This window comes from Hypomesus nipponensis, chromosome 18 (assembly GCF_054491055.1).
Source record: "Hypomesus nipponensis isolate SF chromosome 18, ASM5449105v1, whole genome shotgun sequence".
NCBI classification, from domain to species: Eukaryota; Metazoa; Chordata; class Actinopteri; order Osmeriformes; family Osmeridae; genus Hypomesus; species Hypomesus nipponensis.
The window spans coordinates 20,635,001-20,652,500 of NC_140378.1; the positions used below are offsets into that span (position 1 = coordinate 20,635,001).

At 49.2% G+C, this 17,500-nt stretch overlaps 1 protein-coding gene across 3 annotated transcripts; it reads right to left on the reverse strand.

The window, feature by feature from the left end:
* Positions 1-4,202: 4,202 nt before the first annotated feature.
* On the reverse strand, positions 4,203-15,092 carry LOC146252656 (protein FAM110A). Of its 3 annotated transcripts, XM_084681081.1 has the most exons (6): positions 14,737-15,092; positions 12,565-12,690; positions 12,369-12,431; positions 11,628-12,128; positions 7,085-7,516; positions 4,203-6,753 (listed from the first exon to the last, which is right to left on the reverse strand). In XM_084681081.1, exon 6 carries the CDS (start codon positions 6,741-6,743, stop codon positions 5,169-5,171), a length of 1,575 nt encoding a protein of 524 aa, XP_084537207.1. In that variant the 5' UTR covers positions 6,744-6,753; positions 7,085-7,516; positions 11,628-12,128; positions 12,369-12,431; positions 12,565-12,690; positions 14,737-15,092; the 3' UTR covers positions 4,203-5,168. The 3 variants fall into 3 exon arrangements, with proteins under 3 accessions (XP_084537207.1, XP_084537206.1, XP_084537210.1); XM_084681080.1 differs by lacking the exons at positions 12,369-12,431; positions 12,565-12,690; positions 14,737-15,092 and having other exon boundaries at positions 11,628-11,905; positions 11,982-12,287; XM_084681084.1 differs by lacking the exons at positions 11,628-12,128; positions 12,369-12,431; positions 12,565-12,690.
* Between the last annotated feature and the right edge of the window lie 2,408 nt (positions 15,093-17,500).

Genomic DNA, 17,500 nt, shown 5'->3' on the forward strand with positions numbered 1-17,500 from the left:
CTCTCAGTCTCTCTCTCTCTCTCTCTCTCTCTCTCTTTCTCTCTCTCTCTCAGTCTCTCTCTCTCTCTCAGTCTCTCTCTCTCCCTCTCTCTCTTCTTTCTCTGCTCGTTAAATCCTCTTCCTGCCGACCCACTTTAGCAGCCCGAGAGCCACAGAGTTTTTCTTTTGAAGATGTGTGAAGACTCTCAGCGTGACAGCCCCATTACAGAGCAGTCTGGAGACTGCACTCCCCCCTCTCTCTCCATCTCTTTTCCTGTCTCTCTCTCTTTCAGTCTTTCTTTAAAAGGTTACTACCAAAATACACCCAGTTTGATTAAATCTGAATTCCGTAAAAATGTAAATATATTTGCCTTGCAAGTGTGTAATGATAATTCTTCTATTTTGGAGGCATGGAATTGTGTACGGGCTAGTCTAGTGATTATCAGCAGTGTTGAAGGTGGATGTGTGTGCGTGTGTGTGTGTCACATCCCACTTCTATGACAGAGTTTCGTATTTAGGAACTGAAAACAATGGAAAGGTAGTGAGAAAGACTGAAAGAAAGAATACCAGCGTGTCTATGAGGAGAGAGACAACAGCTCCAGCACTGCGTTCAGGGTGCTGGAGAGGAAAGTGGGCTAGATTTAGCATCTTTAATTAGAGCAGGGTTTTCTCAACTGAACAGGGGGATGAACAGAGAGAGAGAGAACAGGACTGAAGACAGAAAGTATTGTTCTTGTTTGTTTTTGTTTGGCCTGAAAAACCAAAATGTAACTCTTTCCCTCCTATTCTGTTCTCTCTCTCCCGGACTCTCTCTCTCTCTCTCCCTGACTCTCTCTGACCCTCTCTCCCTCTGACTCTCTCTCTAACTCTCTCTGTCTCTCTCTGACTGTCTCTGTCCCTGATTGAAAGACAGAGTGAGAGCCTGTGTGTGTGCGTGTGTGTGCGCGTGTGTAGATTGAAAGACAGAGAGTGAGAGCCAGGGTGAGTGGATTCTAACTGCCACTTTCTCACAGGTCATCTTCTTGCTGTAGCTGTGTGTCTGTTCCTGGGTAAGATCTCTACTCACCAACTGTGTTCAACTGAGACCAACCAACTGCTGCACGCACGCACGCACGCGCACACACACACACACACAGGCGCTTATGCTAGCAGGTGCACATGTTAAGCAAAGCAGACAGGCCTCTGCGTATGTGGAGAAGGTAGGCAGCAGGATTGTATTATTGACGTGTTGAACTGTTTAGTTAAACAGTGAGGAAGGGAAGGAGAGTCGGAGGGAGGGAAATAAATAGTGAAGTAAAGTAGGTACTGATACCAGAAAAATCTATTATGCTACTTCCTGTCTCCAGTTATGAAGGGAACTTCTGTCAGGTGCAAAGTTCAGAATCACATTCCTGCTGCCTGGCTTCTCCTATCTTTAAAGGGGTTTTTTCTGTTTCACAGCAGGAAAGTCTGAACGGTTCTCCCACCAGCTACTCTTCAACTGACCTCATTACTTATTGATAAAATATCTTTTCACACACATCTCAACTATAGATAGCGTGGGCTGTGTGTGCGTGCGTGTCTACGCTATGTTGAACCACACAGCTCTGCTCAAAAACACATGAAAGACACTAAAGCACACCTACTCGTCCCTGACACACCTCTCTGTCTCAACACACCGTCAGCCCTCGTGGCTTCCCGCTCTGATGTTGAAATGTGGATCTTTTCACACACTTTACTGGGATGATCTCAATGAGTCAGGGCTCGAGCAAGGAACCGCAAAGGCAAATTGCGTAACTGGCAAGTTGTCGAACAGTTCGACAAAGTTCGAGTTGTGTGTGTGAAGATGTGAGTGGGCTATTCCAAGATTTAAGACAACCTAAATTCGAGGCTGGAAGTTCGCCGACTTATAGATCCCCCCCAAAACGGAAAGTAATTTTCATGAAGCCAAATATGAGCTCTATTACAATTTGGGACGTCGACAGCCGTGATTGAATGCATAGCCTAATTGTCCAAGTACTTTTTGCAGAATCTATGCAAACGCACCTTAAGTGGTATGAAAAATATCAAATGCTCGGAATGAATAGTTTGTCAGAGCTTCAATAGACTAAAGGCCAGTTCACACCAAAGACGACAACGAGAACTATATAACGAAAACTTCATTTGAGTCCACACCAACCTCGGCGACTAGCTTCTCAGCAACATTGCCTGCCGTTTGAAATAAGCGAGACCTTTAAATTCGGATGGATTCTGATTGGTTGTCAGTGTTTTAAAGTTCAACAGTTGAAAAAAAAAATGTTTTGAAGTTGATCCCAAAGATATCGTTGCGCTATATAGTTTTCGTTATCGTTGTGGTGCGAGCGGGCCCTTTAATTGGCAGCAACATATTGCCCTCAGTCTGTCTGTCTGGTCTCAGTCAATGGTATTACTGTCACAACTTTCCAGACTTGAGCGAAACGAGTGTCTTTAGTGCGAAACCAGTGTAAGCAGGACTCCGGCTCTGTACTACACCGACTGAACCGTGAATCTGTTTCCATAAATGAGGGAGAGGGGGAGAGAGACAGAGCGATATAGAGATGGAATGCTGGGAAACAACACGCTAAGCTAAAAACACACAACCCAGTTTTCCCACAGCTTCCAGTGTGACAGACACACACTTACACACTTACACACACACACTACATCAGGGGCGTAGCAACGCGTAGACCTGGGTAGGCACAGGCCTACCAATTTGTTCTAAGGCCTACTCAAAAACGAAAATATCTCCGAAAATGTATGCTCCGGGTGCACATCAGAAAGTAAATAAGTAAAAAAAAACTGAAAAGATGCCTATCCATATTTTTCTAGGCCTACCCAAAAACTGTCTACGCCCCTGCACTACACACACTACGCACACCCCATCTGCCCTGTGTCCTTAATCAGCTTATCACTAAGTGTCCTCGTGTGTGTGTGTGTGTGTCTGTTTGACATACATTAGCAGCAGCCATCTCAGGGACTGGGATCAGCTGTGAGTTTACACTACCATTTCCTCCAGCTCCCAAACACACACACACACACACACACACACACTCACCATGTCTACAAACACAACATGCTACTTCCTCATTTCAAAACAAGCTCTGTGTTGTTTTTGAGGACAAGCTGAAGATGAGTGCGTGTTTGTGTAGTTGGATGTGTTTGTGGTTACACAGTGTGTGTGTGTAGTTACACGGTGTGTGTGTGTGTGTTCCCTCAGAGCTCCACAGCCAGCTGATGTCTCAGTAAATATGGACATATGGCTCCTCTTCCTCCCCTCTCTGTCTCTCCTTGTAGACTCCTTTTATCTGAGGAGTGTGTGTGTGTGTGTGTGCGTGTGAGTAAGTCCACATTTCACTCTGAATAATGGATCAAACTGGAGGGTACAGGGCTGTATTGCAGGGCCACCATGTAAATGATTTATGCCAAAACTAGATTTTGAAACAACTTTGAGTCGGACGCCCCTCCCCCCTGATTCATCTTAATATCATTTTAATAATAGTATATGAGTTATGATATTGACTTGATTAGCAAATTTTAGCACAGTAACATCCCATAATATCATATTAAAGAAAACACCCGACACGGCAACTTACTTTAAAAACTTTATTGCTGCTTTCTTTCTGTAGACGACATCCGGTCGCAGCTACGCTACCTTTCAGAACTTTCCCTCTTATCTCTCCATCCACACATCTTCCTATCCTAGCAGCTGGGACGTGTCAACCAGGGATCTCTCTCTTATGCTCCTCTCTCTCTCTCTCTCCACCCACTCTTCCCCTCCGTCTCTCTCTGACAATCTCTATCCACCTCCCCATCCCTCCATCTCTCTCTCCTGGTCAAGTCAGACTAGCTGCACACAGTGTACCAGTATCACTGACACCTGACCAACTCCCCCTCACACACACACACACACACACATCTCCTGTGCTCATACTTCACATAGCTGTGTGTGTGTGTGTGTGTGTGTGTGCGTGTTACAGTCAGAATGAGTGGAGTGAATGTTTGTGTTGTTTTCCTGACAGCAGTGTGTCTGTCTCACTAGGTCAGTTAGCTTGTTAGCTTTCACATGCACAGACAGCAACACTATCAACGAGGGATGCACCAATACCATTTTTTAAGGTCAGAGTTAGAGTATCAATATATTTTTTTCTTGTTTCTCACCAATACCGATACATTTATTTTTGGGGGGGTAATGTGGCAGTTTTCCAAGCACAACACAGCGAGACTAATGAATGTAGGACAGCTTTTTTATTATTACTCGAATGAACAAAGTATTATTTTTATGTGCTTATCACAAACTTAAAGCACACATTTCAGTGTCCAATAACCTTCAAAGGGAATAATTACAATTTTCATAAAAAATAATAACATTTCAGGTATCGGTCTTTGGTATCGGGGGTATTTTTACATGAGCTTGGTATTGGGCCCAATACTGATACTGGTATCGATGCATCCCGACTATCAACAGTCTTCCAGCCATGCAGACAGACAGCAACACTATCAACAGTCTTCCAGCAGCACCTTCGCAGTATCGTGATTAGCTTTGCTCTCCAGTTACACATATGCACACAAAGAGGCCACAGAAGATTTCTCTACACAAGTCTTTATTGCCTCTTTATCTCTACACTGACAGAGATGAACCCAGCTCCACACACACACTCACACACTCACACACTCACACACTCACACACACACACACACACACACACACACACACACACACACACACACACACACACACACACACAGTACCTGTCAACATCTACCTCCTGATCATCATTATCATCCTCCACATTATTGCTTGTTACAGCTGTTCTATAGATATGTATATCTCTTCTTGTCTTTACAAAGGAGAAGGGACCCCCCTGATGCTACTGCCTCTTGTCCAAGAGGGAAGGTCTCTGACCTGCAGCCCAGATGATGTCACTTTCTCCTCCTGACCAGAGAGCCTTCTGAGTGTATGGAAGCAGTCTCTGACCTGCAGCCAATAATGAACCAAACACATATTCTAGCACACACACACACAAAAAACCTACAAAAACATAGACCTCTTCAAAAGGCCTTCAAAGATCGAACAATAAATATTATTCTCCAGACAGAGGGGCTGTGGCTTGCAACCTAGCCCCTCCCCCTTTGTCCCTCAGAGTGTCATTATTCCCGCCCTTATAGGGGGCTAGGAGGTGAGCCAATGGCTGCTAAACATTGGAGATGCCTGTACAGTCCCTAGCCAGGGGGGCAGAGTCCCTAACCAGGGGGGCGGAGTCCCTAACCTGGGGGGCGGAGTCTCTGGTCTCGGGGGCGGAGTCCCGTGCCTGCCTGATGCCGTACAGCCACTTGATGACGCGAGCGTTCCTCTCGATCACTGAGATCCCGTACGGCACACGCTCGCTGGCCCTGGGCATTCCCTCCTCCTCCTCGTCCCCCTCCTCCTCCTCCCCCTCCCCCTCCCGCCGGCGCTCCCCATACTCCGAGCTGGGTGTGGACACGCTGCGCATCTTGGAGACGGAGACGATGTCGGAGGCGGCCCTGGCGAGGCAGCCCCCGGGCCCCCCCGGGCCTGCGTCCAGGTCACGGGGGTCCAGACCGCAGTAGTTGAAGAAGCGCTCCAGGTCGGCGGTGGCGCGAGAGTAGCGGTCACTCAGGTCCGACTTGGAGCGGTGCAGGGAGGGGTGCTTGCGGGAGCCCCTGGAGCTGCTGGACGACAGGCGAGTGAAGGCCGGGGAGGCCGGAGGCAGCCTGGCGCTGGGGGGCGGGTAGGGAGGGGGGGCCTGGATGGGGGGGTGGGAGGGGGGTGGCGGGGGAGGCGGGACCTGGGGCTGGGCTATCTGTCGAGGCTTGATCAGGGGCTGGTGTTTGGGCTGAGGCTGGTGTTGAGGCTGAGACTGGGGCTGGTGTTGAGACTGGGGCTGGTGCTGAGGCTGGGGCTGGTGTTGAGACTGGGGCTGGTGTTGAGGCTGGGGCTGGTGCTGAGGCTGGGGCTGGTGTTGAGGCTGGGGTTTGGGTAGAAGAGGAGGCCTCAGTGGTTTCCTCACCTCAGCATGGGGTCGGACGTCCACCCTGCGCACCGTGACCGAGTTGGGGGCGCTGTAGGGGGCAGGGGGCCCGGGGCGGAGGCCCCGAGCTGGGACAGGGGGCGGGCAGCGGGCAGGAAGCTCTGGAGGTGCCTGGCTGGGGGGGGGGAGGGGGGAGGAGGAGGTGCAGGAGGAGGTGCAGGAGGAGGCGGGGCGGTGTCCGCTCCTCTCCTGCTCAGCTGACAGGCTGCTGCCGATGCTCTTCGCCCCCGAGGAGGGGGAGGAGGGGGAGGTGGAAGAGGAGGAGGGGTCTGGGGAGGCGGAGGAGGAGGGGGAGGACAGAGGAGCCTCACACACGTTATTGATCAAGTTATTCAGAATCTCCAGGTTCAGAGGGGGTCCCCTCCTTCCCCCCCCTCCCCCCATCCCGCCCCCCTGCTCCGTATCCCCCGGTCGCCTCGGAAACCTCCTGGCCGGCGGCGTGCTAACACGGCACTGCATCATCATCCCAGGTGAGAGGAGGGGCTTGCGGATGATTGGCGGCTTGACGGGCGCCTGCCTGGTGAGCACCACCTGCTGGCTCTTGACGTACTTGGCCTTGTCTGCCTCCAGACGCTCCACCGCACTCAGCCGCGGGCCAGGGACCACGCGCCGCCGGAAGTAGTCCGGGCCCTTGTTGAGGAGGCGGAAGGACATGGCGGGGGTGAAGGGGCCCCCGGGGAGACGGGAGTCATGGGGCCGCAGGGTCTCCACGGGCATGCTGCAGGGGCTGGAGAGAGAGAGACAGGAAGACGGAGAGAGAGAGAGAGAGAGAGAGAGAGAGAGAGAGAGAGAGAGAGAGAGAGAAAGAGACAGGGAGAGAGAGACAGAGAGAGAAAGAGACAGAGAGAGAAAGAGACAGAGAGACAGAGAGACAGAGAGAGAAAGAGACAGACAGAGAAAGAGACAGAGAGACAGAGAGAGAGAAGAATGAGAAGTAAAGAGAGACCAGACGGTATACCAGTCAGTGTCTCACCAAATGTCCTCAGAAAGCACCGCTTTTATTCTCTCCCTCCCTCACTCCCTGCTCCCCCCTCCCACAGCTTCTTTAACTTCCTTACCGGTTAAACTGCTCCTGCTCACTCTTCTCCTCTTCTCCTCCTTTCTTCTCCTCCTTTCTGCTCCCTGTGTGCCCTCCTCCTCCCTCCTTCTCTGTCTGGATCACTGAAAGCCTGCTCGCTGGCCAGCCAGGGTCAAATTCCACACCAGCTCGCTCTCTGTGTGTGTGACCCCCGGGGAGACCCAGATAGGGGCTGAACCCTGGAGCGTTGACCCAGGAACAAGCACCAGAGCCTGGGTTCAGAGAGGGCGGAGGTGGGTCTGACTGGGGGCAGAAACAGACCTCCAGACACCCAGTCAACAGATGAACCAGTCTCTTCCAATCCTGCTTTGTCAGTAAGTCTGCATGTCCCAGATCCTTCCAGACAGACAGCTGCTCCTTTTAAGGTCCTGGTATAGAACTGGGTTAGTCCTCGGTTAGTCCTGGGTTAGTCCTGGAGGTAGGGAGAGGGAGAGATCTGGTCACACACACAGACACAACTCTCTCTCCTGCAAAGGACGGGAGATAACAGCACAGACACAACTCTCTCTCCGGTGGAGGACGGGAGAGCAGTGAAGTGGAGCAGACGGAGAAAAGGCTTTAGTATGCCGCCCGGCCACGCCCCCAGGACACTCTCCAGCCCCCGCCAGCCAATCACACGGCAGCATGCCAGCCCCAGCGGGTCAGGGGGGGCGGGGTGGGGGCTGGGGGAGCTGCGCAGTCATTGGTCGTTGTCAAAGGGATTCTGACCAATTACACCCCTCCCCCCACGAACAACAAAACACAGACATCAGATTGGATTTTCATTCAAATGAAATTCTTTGAAAGGCTGGAAAGAGAAAAAAAGGGAGAGGAGGGGAGAGAGGAGGAGGAGAGAGAGAGATAGGGGAGGGGGGAGGAGGGCAGAGAGAGAGAGAAGGGGGTGGAACAGCTGCAATCTTTTGCATTCACTTGCGTCAAAGACAGCAGGCTCTTACAAAAACATTATGGAAACATTTAAATAATCATCACTGTTCTCCTCTATCTGGAACTCCTCCACTGCTACAGTAAAGGAGGGAGGGTTGTGCGTGTGTGTATGTGTGTGTGTGTGAGAGAGAGAGAGACAGAGAGACAGAGAGAGAGAGAGAGACAGAGACAGAGAGAGAGACAGAGACAGAGAGAGACAGAGAGAGACAGAGACAGAGAGAGACAGAGACAGAGAGAGAGACAGAGACAGAGAGAGAGAGACAGAGAGAGACAGAGACAGAGAGAGACAGAGACAGAGAGAGACAGAGACAGAGAGACAGAGAGAGAGAGACAGAGACAGAGAGAGACAAAGAGAGAGAGAGACAGAGAGAGACAGAGACAGAGACAAAGACAGAGAGAGAGAGAGAGAGAGAGAGACAGAAAGGGAGCAGGAGAAAGAAAGTGAACAAGAAACAGGAATGAAAGAGAAAGGAGAGAGGTGTGAGAAAAGTCGATTTTTACTATGTTTCAGTAGTAGTGTTACATATCTCAATAACCTCTCTCTCTGTGTTTCTCTCCTCGTTCCAGTCTGTAGTGGATGGATGGATGACTAAAATGAAATTCAACCATCAAAGCACTGGTTACTACTAGTGTCAAAGTCCTAGTTAGAACTGTCCCTCTCCTCTTCCCATCCTCCCCCTTTAATCTTCTCCTTCCAAGTCCTCCATCTCCTCCCCAGTCCTCCATCTCCTCCCCTTCTTCCTCCCTCCATGCAGGGGTTACAAAGTTAGGTTCTTCCATGTTTCCATCCCTTACACCCTCAACCCCCTGCCTTACATCACCACTCCCCCCTTCCTCCTCCTCCTCCTCATCCCCTTCTCCTCCCATCTTCCACACCATCAGCAACATGAGATCCTCACATTTTTAATGAGTCTTTTTATATCCTCCTTCCTCTTTACCTCACTCTCCCTCCTCCCCCCTCCTCTCCTGCCTCCCCCCAGCAAAACCCCAGGGTAGACAACACATACTGTACACACACACACACACACACACACACACACACACACACACAATCACAGCAGCTTTCATCTCCTCCATGTGACAAACCAAAGGCTTCAATATGTATTTCTGTAGATGAAAACCAACACCTCTCTCCTTTTCTCTCAGTTTTTATTTATGTATTTCTCTCTCCCACCCATCTCATGGGGACTACACCTGAACAGTGTGCAGGCACACAGTGTCTGCCTGCTGCCTGCCTGCCTGCCTGCCTCTCTGTCTCTCTGTCTCTCTGTCTCTCTGCCTCTCTGTCTCTCTGTCTCTCTGTCTCTCTGCCTCTCTGTCTCTCTGCCTGCCTTTGTTCTCCGGTTGGAAACATACAGCCTACATAAATGACTGAGTGACCGACCGACTGTTTAGCAGATTAAGACAGATTATGGATTACAGATTATGGATTACAGCGGCAACAAGAGGTAAGCAAACAAAGGATGTGGGTGCAGTCACAGTCTACATTATTATATAAGACTAGTATCATTAGGCAGAAAAGCACTAAACTAAACCAATCAAAACAGGAAGTAAACAGGCCTCTCATATATATATATATACAGGTCAGCAGGTCTGCACAGATTGAAATAGAGCATCTACAGACATACAGGTCCATATCCAGGGCCCAGGTCCTGTGCAGGTGTGTGTGCAGGTGTGTGCAGGTGTGTGTTTAGGTGTGTGTTTAGGTGTGTGTGCAGGTGTGTGTGCAGGTGTGTGTTCAGGTGTGTGTGCAGGTGTGTGTGCAGGTGTGTGTGCAGGTGTGTGTTCAGGTGTGTGTTCAGGTGTGTGTGCAGGTGTGTGTGCAGGTGTGTGTGCAGGTGTGTGTGCAGGTGTGTGTTCAGGTGTGTGTTCAGGTGTGTGTTCAGTCGGCAGCAGGATGACTGGGGGTGTCATACAACTGAGGTGAGAATTGATCTGGACAAGAAACTCACTGACCTGACAACTCTGTGTGTGTGTGTGTGTGTGTGTGTATGTGTGTGTGAGGAAGGGACAGGAATAACTTCCTATCGGAAACAAAAACACACCTCCCCTTGGCATGCTGGTAGTCTGGCCTCCAGCCCGGTGTGTGTGTGTGTGTGTGTGTGACCATGATGGACACATATATTCAGGTCCCAAAACACACATGAGCAACTGTCAAAGCTCCTACAATATTTGGAACAGACAGCAGCTTCAGCTCAGTTTTCAAACCACAATATTAGAAGATAATGATCATATACCCTCATAGCCTTCATGTAGGACAGAGAGAGAGACAGAGAGAGAGACAGAGAGAGAGACAGAGAGAGAGACAAAGAGAGAGACAGAGAGAGAGACAAAGAGAGAGACAGAGAGAGAGACAGAGAGAGAGACAGAAAGAGAGAGACAGAGAGAGAGACAGAGAGACAGAGAGAGAGACAGAGAGAGAGACAGAGAGAGGACAGAGACAGCCAGAGAGAGACAGAGACCGACAGAGAGAGAGACAGAGAGAGACAGACAGAGAGAGAGGCCATTCCTGTGTAGAGGGAGAGAGCTGGGTTAATTACAGCAGTAAGTACAGGGGAATTCTGGACTGGGAGCAATTAGGTCCTCCTGTAGTCTCATCAGTCCCCTATCGAGGGAGGGAGGGAGGGAGGGAGGGAGGGAGGGAGGGAGGGAGGGAGGGAGGGAGGGAGGGAGGGAGGGAGGGAGGGAGGGAGGGAGGGAGGGAGGGAGGGAGGGAGGGAGGGAGGGAGGGAGGGAGGGAGGGAGGGAGGGAGGGAGGGAGGGAGGGAGGGAGGGAGGGAGGGAGGGAGGGAGGGAGGGAGGGAGGGAAAGCTACAGGAGACAGCAGAGAACATTAGACACACACACACACACAGGCTCTATTTGACAGACAGACACACACAGTCTGCTATCTGTTTCTGTTTGTTATAGCTCAAGCACCGAGATAGAGAATAATCTGCTTTCCATGTTAGCACATTACACACACACACACACACACCACATTATACACACACACACACACCACATTATACACACACACACACACACACACACACACCACAGTTGAACAGAAACTACTGTGGCTGTGAAACAGCTGTCCTGTCCTGTAGTCTAAAGAAGAGAAGCGTCTGGGCAGCCCAATGTTTCACCAAGGCCAGTATTTTTAGATTAGCAACATTCCAGCACATATACACACACACACACACACACACACACACACACACACATTACCACCGCCTGCTGTCTAAATACACAGACACACACACACACAGGTGAAGAGAACTTAACTCTCTCACAAACTCATCAATAAATCAAAACACAAACACACAGTCTTGACAAAAAATCACACACTGCGCACACACATACCAGATAGAAAACACAACACACACTCCCACATCCAGAAGAGCAGTAGTCTAAACACACACACACTACTGTGTCTCTCTCTCCTCCTGTCTTTCTCTCCTCCAGTCTCTCTCTTCTCCTGTCTCTCTCCTCCTGTCCCTCTCTCTCTTCCTGTCCCTCTCTCTCTTCCTGTCCCTCTCTCTCTTCCTGTCCCTCTCTCCTCCTGTCACTCTCTCCTCCTGTCTGAACACGTCTCTCTCTACGGTCTACTCACGTACTTCAGAGAAGTTTCCAGACCGGTCCAGGGCAGCGGAACCCAGCTCCAGAACCCAGGGCTTCCGGAATGTTAGAACGCTGTGGAGTGGAATCGTCGCTAGGAAAGAGTGGACAGAGAGACGCTGCTTCGCTCCCTGAGACCGCGTGTGTGTGTGTGAGAGAGGGTGAGTCTGTGTGTTTGCCAACTGCAGAGCAACCTGTTCTCTCCTTCTAGCAGAAAGACTCCTCCTACTCCAGCCCCTAGGCTCCGCCCCTTCCCTTCCCTAGAAGCAGGAAGAGGCTGGAAAGCAGGAAACACAGCTTTTCCTCAGATACATGACATCCCTATACTTTATGACCCCCCCCCCCTTTCCTACCTGAGACAGATTGTTGGGTGCAGCGGGAGGTTCCACCCTGTCCTGGAAGAGGAGGGGGTGTTCTCAGGAAGCCCCACAGCCTCCCACAGAGGAGGTGTGTCCTGCTGGAAGCCCAGAGCCCTGGGGATTGACTATCTGTCTGTGTGTCTATGTGTCCATATTTTGGAACATGATTTGGCATTTCAGAAACGTAAACACACACAGGTAGAGGGTGGGGTGCAGTTGTGTTAGACAGCTGGTCATAAAGTTATGAAGACTGAGCCACACAAGATGCTCTCACATCTCCCCCCCTCTCCCTCGCCCCCCCCCCCCCCACACACACACACACACACACACACACACAACGGATCTGACTACCTGCCAGTCTCACGTTCCAGCTCATATTACCTCTCAGCATGTGGAGGCAGGCCTTGTCTCGCTCACCATCTCACACAGGCGATCTGCACAGGGCTGTTTGAAGTATGCAGAGCAGGGCTTTAAAGAAATAACTTACTCAATCTGCATCTCACACCATAAGTAATTTGCTTACGGAAACAATTATTTGAAGGAAGGTTAAAAGCCCAGATGTGTGCTGGGTGTTTACGCTGTGAGTGGGTGTGCTGAACAATCCGCCATCGGTCGGGACACGTCGAGGATGTTTGCGATTGGATTGTCGGAATTTCTGAAAAAGAGCCACCAAGCGTATCTCCAGGCGAGAACTCTCTAGAGCCTGTAAAGAAATAACCAGCCTGCATCTCATTTGTTAAGGAAATGAGACGTAGTGCTGCTCGTGACCAGCGACAGTTCCTAGCTGTCCTGCTTCCTTATCAGGGCAAGGAGCTCCGAGCCGTTTGTTGACGTTCTCATGAGCTACCTGACCTGCAGGTGACTCAGCACATTAGGGATCAGAGCCTGCCCCACACACACACACACGCAGAGTAAATAAACCAAGCAGGTTCCCTCCTCACTGTTTAAAATATGACCACACACACACACACACCCAGAAGCTAACACCTTGGGCCCAGCCCAAACACACTCAGGGCTGAGGTGGTTCTAACCCGTGAAAGTGGTTGTGTTTTATGAACAAGGTTCACCTCATGGGGGAGGGAGAGACACCAGCTAGCATGAACTCTGTTAATCACTTTCTCATATTACGCAATCTGGTCAGCCCGGAGATTACTACAGTGAGTGTGTGTGTGAGTTAAGCACCAACTGTAACCATGTAACCATATCATGATTCTCCTGACATCTGCCAGCAAGCTGGGATAGCCCCTGTTCTCACACCACACAGTCCACTCTGATGCAGCTCACACAAGGGCAAACCAGGCCTGATGAACGACCACTAACATGACAGCCACAAACTCTGATGCAAAAAGAAACAGAGAGAGGAAGATAAAGGGAGGGAGAGAAAAAAGAGAGAGAGGTTGATAAAGAAACAGCTACTTCTGTCAATACATGCACATCCATGCCCACACACACCCTGAACACACACACACACCCACACCCTGAACACACACACACACACCGGATCCTGGAAAGCAGCAGATCTATACTCTCTGCCTCAGGACACAAACTCTCAGAGCAACAAAGTGATGACGACACTGACGAGCATGTGGTTTCCATGGAAACGACGTGACATTATCTAAGTCTTACCTAACTACTACAGTTTAATTCTCTATCTGAAATACAATTATACACTTCCTTTTGGTTTTGTAATGTGTGTACTACAGCAGGACAGGGTATAACCCAGATTAGCAGTGTTCTGGAGAACAGTGTATAACCCAGATTAGCAGAGTGTTCTACAGCAGGACAGTGTATAACCCAGATTAGTAGTGTACTAGAGCAGGACAGTGTATAACCCAGATTAGCAGAGTGTACTAAGCAGGACTATAACCCAGATTAGCAGAGTGTTCTACAGCAGGACAGTGTATAACCCAGATTAGCAGAGTGTACTAAGCAGGACTATAACCCAGATTAGCAGAGTGTTCTACAGCAGGACAGTGTATAACCCAGATTAGCAGAGTGTACTGAGCAAGACAGTGTATAACCCAGATTAGCAGAGTGTACTGAGCAAGACAGTCTATAACCCAGATTAGCAGAGTGTACTGAGCAAGACAGTGTATAACCCAGATTAGCAGAGTGCCTCCAGTCTAATCAGACAGGTGTTGGAGGAGGAAGGGCTCTGGGTTCTAAACTGGCCCCTAGTTCCAAATAAAGACACTGACGGGAAACAGACCAATACAGGAAGAGCCCTTCACTTCCTGCCCCCCTGCCCCCGCCCGGGAAGTAAACATCGGGAGGAAGGGGAGGTGTGGATCTGGGACTAATCGTATCCTTCATCTCTCTCCACACCCCCACCTTCACATCCCTCTCGCTCTCTCATCACTTATGGTAAACAGCTAGTGTAGTTATTTAAAATATTTTCGCAGAAACGAGGATGCAAATGAAATTAATCAATTAGTTGAGATAGGTGGAGCAATGCACAATAGTAGAAAACACAACTGACATATTCTCCGTGATAAATACAGAACGATATTTATAGTTCTGAATTCTTCAACCGATTGTTGTCACCGTTGACAAAGGTCGCCAATACTTAAAATTCAACTCGACCCTGTTCCAAGAACGTGAACTGGGCCGAGTGAAAGTCAACACGAAGAACATTCTACAGTTTACAACAGTTTACAAACGGGGTTACACGTGCGTGTCAACAATGTTTGTAACTTGCGGTAGCTTTTACATTTTAAACGGATCAATGCTTACTGATTAAATTACTTACCGTGAGAGACCAACAGACGGGCTTCCAGTAGGCTACTGATGTTAGTCCTGTATTGGATCCAGAATGCAGCCGTAATGTATTTCTGAAAGTATTTTCGCAACCAAGAAACGGTACCTGCACGCTTTACTGTATAAGAAACTTTCAAGGTTGGCGCGGACTATACCAATGAATCCGTGCACAATTGCAGTAATATCCAAACTATTTCTATGCACGTATTCTTTGAATGACAGGTCATTTCTTATAGCCTCTGGGCCTGCATTTTGAAGACATCCATTGGTATCAATGCGAAACCTGTGAAACAAATGCATTCGTCAAATGATTTTCAAAGGCAATAGATTTTTTTCACCCCTGATATGGTGCCGTACCCGATTGGTATGTTCAGAGTCCTGCCATTGGTCCATTTGCAGTTTGGACGACGCGTTTCCATGGCATCCCTACGCCGGAACGAACTGAATACACACGTTACAACACGTCACAATCACTCTTTGTTACAAAGTGCAACATTCGAACTATGTCAGACTTTTCGCAGACAAACACACAGCAACAGCGTTCTTGTGGTGTCAAAAAAGTGAAAGTGATAAATGTATTGATTCGATTTAAGAACAATAGAGACAGTGTTCGATGTGGACTGCTTAACATTGTTTAAATGGAACATTCATGCCACAAAAGCATACTGAATTGAACTGAGAAAGTGTGTGTGAGAGTCAGGGGGGAGGAGGGGACAGTCTTAAACACGTTTAAGGATGATATCATGTTTTGGCTACAAACTGATTTAATTAACTAATTCAGAAAGACCTCAGCTCAAATGGAGAGGTGTTCCACTGTCCTGGCGGAGAGGAGAGGCTGCAGAACACCAGAGGCCCTGTTCTCACAGGAACACAAGGGTTCCTTACTGGAGAACCATCTGTTTCACTTTATCAATTTGATCAACAAAATCTTTATTGAAAGGGCTTAGAAAACCTTAGCATAATTTGAATAATGCAATTAGCACATTTATCACCTTAAAATGTGTTTTGTGTGTGTGTGTGTGTGTGTTTGAGTCAGAGAGAGGTTGAGAGAGAGAAAGAGAGTTGGAGGAAGAGAGAGAAGGAGCAGGTGATAGAGGAAAATAATTCTGTAGTTTGTCCAAGATGGATTCTGAACTCCTTTCCACAAACTAAGACACCACACACACACACGGACATGCACGGACACACATGGACACACACACACACCAATAAAACACAATTTAGTGTTTATTGTTTAGTTGCACACGCATGATTGTGTTGTTAACAGCTTCCAGTGGACGGTGGGAAACTCATCAGTGTTGACCTCTGACCCCAACCCAGCACATCACAGGACAGGAAGTCTTCCAGGCCCCCGTGGACACACAATATCATCAGTTCCTGTCGCCGGACTCTCTGGGGTGAGAAACAACCAGGGTTCCCATTCTGTCAGATGTTCAGGTGTGTGTGTGGAGGAAGGGGGCAGTTATAGCACAGTCTGGTGACTGGGAGAGCGTGGCGGTGCCCGAGGGAGGGTTAGGGCCTGTTTCTATCCCAGAGAAAGAGATGTGGTTTAGAAGAGGAATAGGGGAGAGGAGAGGGGAGAGTAGAGGAGAGGGGAGGGGAGAGGAGAGGGGAGGTAAACAGACTCCCTTCTGACGCTTTTTCCTAAGACGTCTCTCCAGGAAGATTCTACCGTCCCAAGTTTAGACAGCCCTCTCTCTCTCTCTCTCTCTCTCTCTCTCTCTCTAACCTGACCCTCAGTCTCCCAGCTTCTGTTTCCCTCAAAACACTTTTATTTATAGTGCTCTTTAAACACATGCTAGCTAAAAATAATATAGCATTTGTTTTGATTTGTTTTTTTTAATCTCTTATGTAATCACTTTGGTCCAGCCAAGCAAAGCCAAGAAGTGGAGAGAGTCTTTCCTTGGGTGTCATGAATCAAGCGTTGCTTGGCAACTGTCAGTGCACCGTATAAGTTTGAGTGGACAACAACCAAGAGTGTGTAGAGGACATGACGTCCACCTGGGTATACATACATCAAACTACATTTAACTGGAATTATTTCCACTCAAGGAAAAACAAGAAAAACAAATCTTAGGAATTGGATGACCAACTCCTGAGTCAAAGTTGCTATCAGAGGAAAGGAGAGGAGGGGGAGGAGAGGAGGAGAGGAAGATAGGAGGGGGGAGACGAGGAGGAGAGGAGAGGGGGACGGGGAGGAGAGGAGGAGAAGAGGTGGAGAGGAGAGAAGGGGGAGGAGGGGAGGAGAGGAGGGGGAGGAGAGGAGGAGAGGAGAGAAGGGGGAGGAGGGGAGGAGAGAAGGGGGGGAGGGTAGGAGAGGAGGGGGAGGAGAGGAGGAGAAAAGAAACTCAAGGAAGCTTTCTACATATTTAGCAATGCTTTTGTAGTTGAGTTCTGTTGTAACAATCTCACATAACTTGTCTGGCATGTCTTTATTCATTCAAAGGAAAAAAAACGAACTAACAAAAACTCTTGACAAAGCCCTCACGTTAGCTAACTGGAAATAAGGAAGGCAGCAGGCAGCAAAACTAGTTTGTTCCCCTGAGTAACTCAGTCACTGTTGTTATATATCTGACACTTCCTCCTTTAAAGGTCAGCCTCAGTCCGTGCCATGCAGTCTGTAACCACGCAGTCTGTAACCACGTCATCATGCACACGCAGGTGTGTCTGTGGTGTTCAGGTGTGGATGTGTGACCATGTCGACAATGTCATCAATGAGGACGTTTGGATTTCACTGGACCAACGGACACTGGTCA

Coding starts and splice junctions, on each gene's coding strand:
- LOC146252656 (XM_084681084.1), bottom strand. CDS start 6,743: ATGCCCGTGGAGACCCTGCGGCCCCATGACTCCCGTCTCCCCGGGGGC.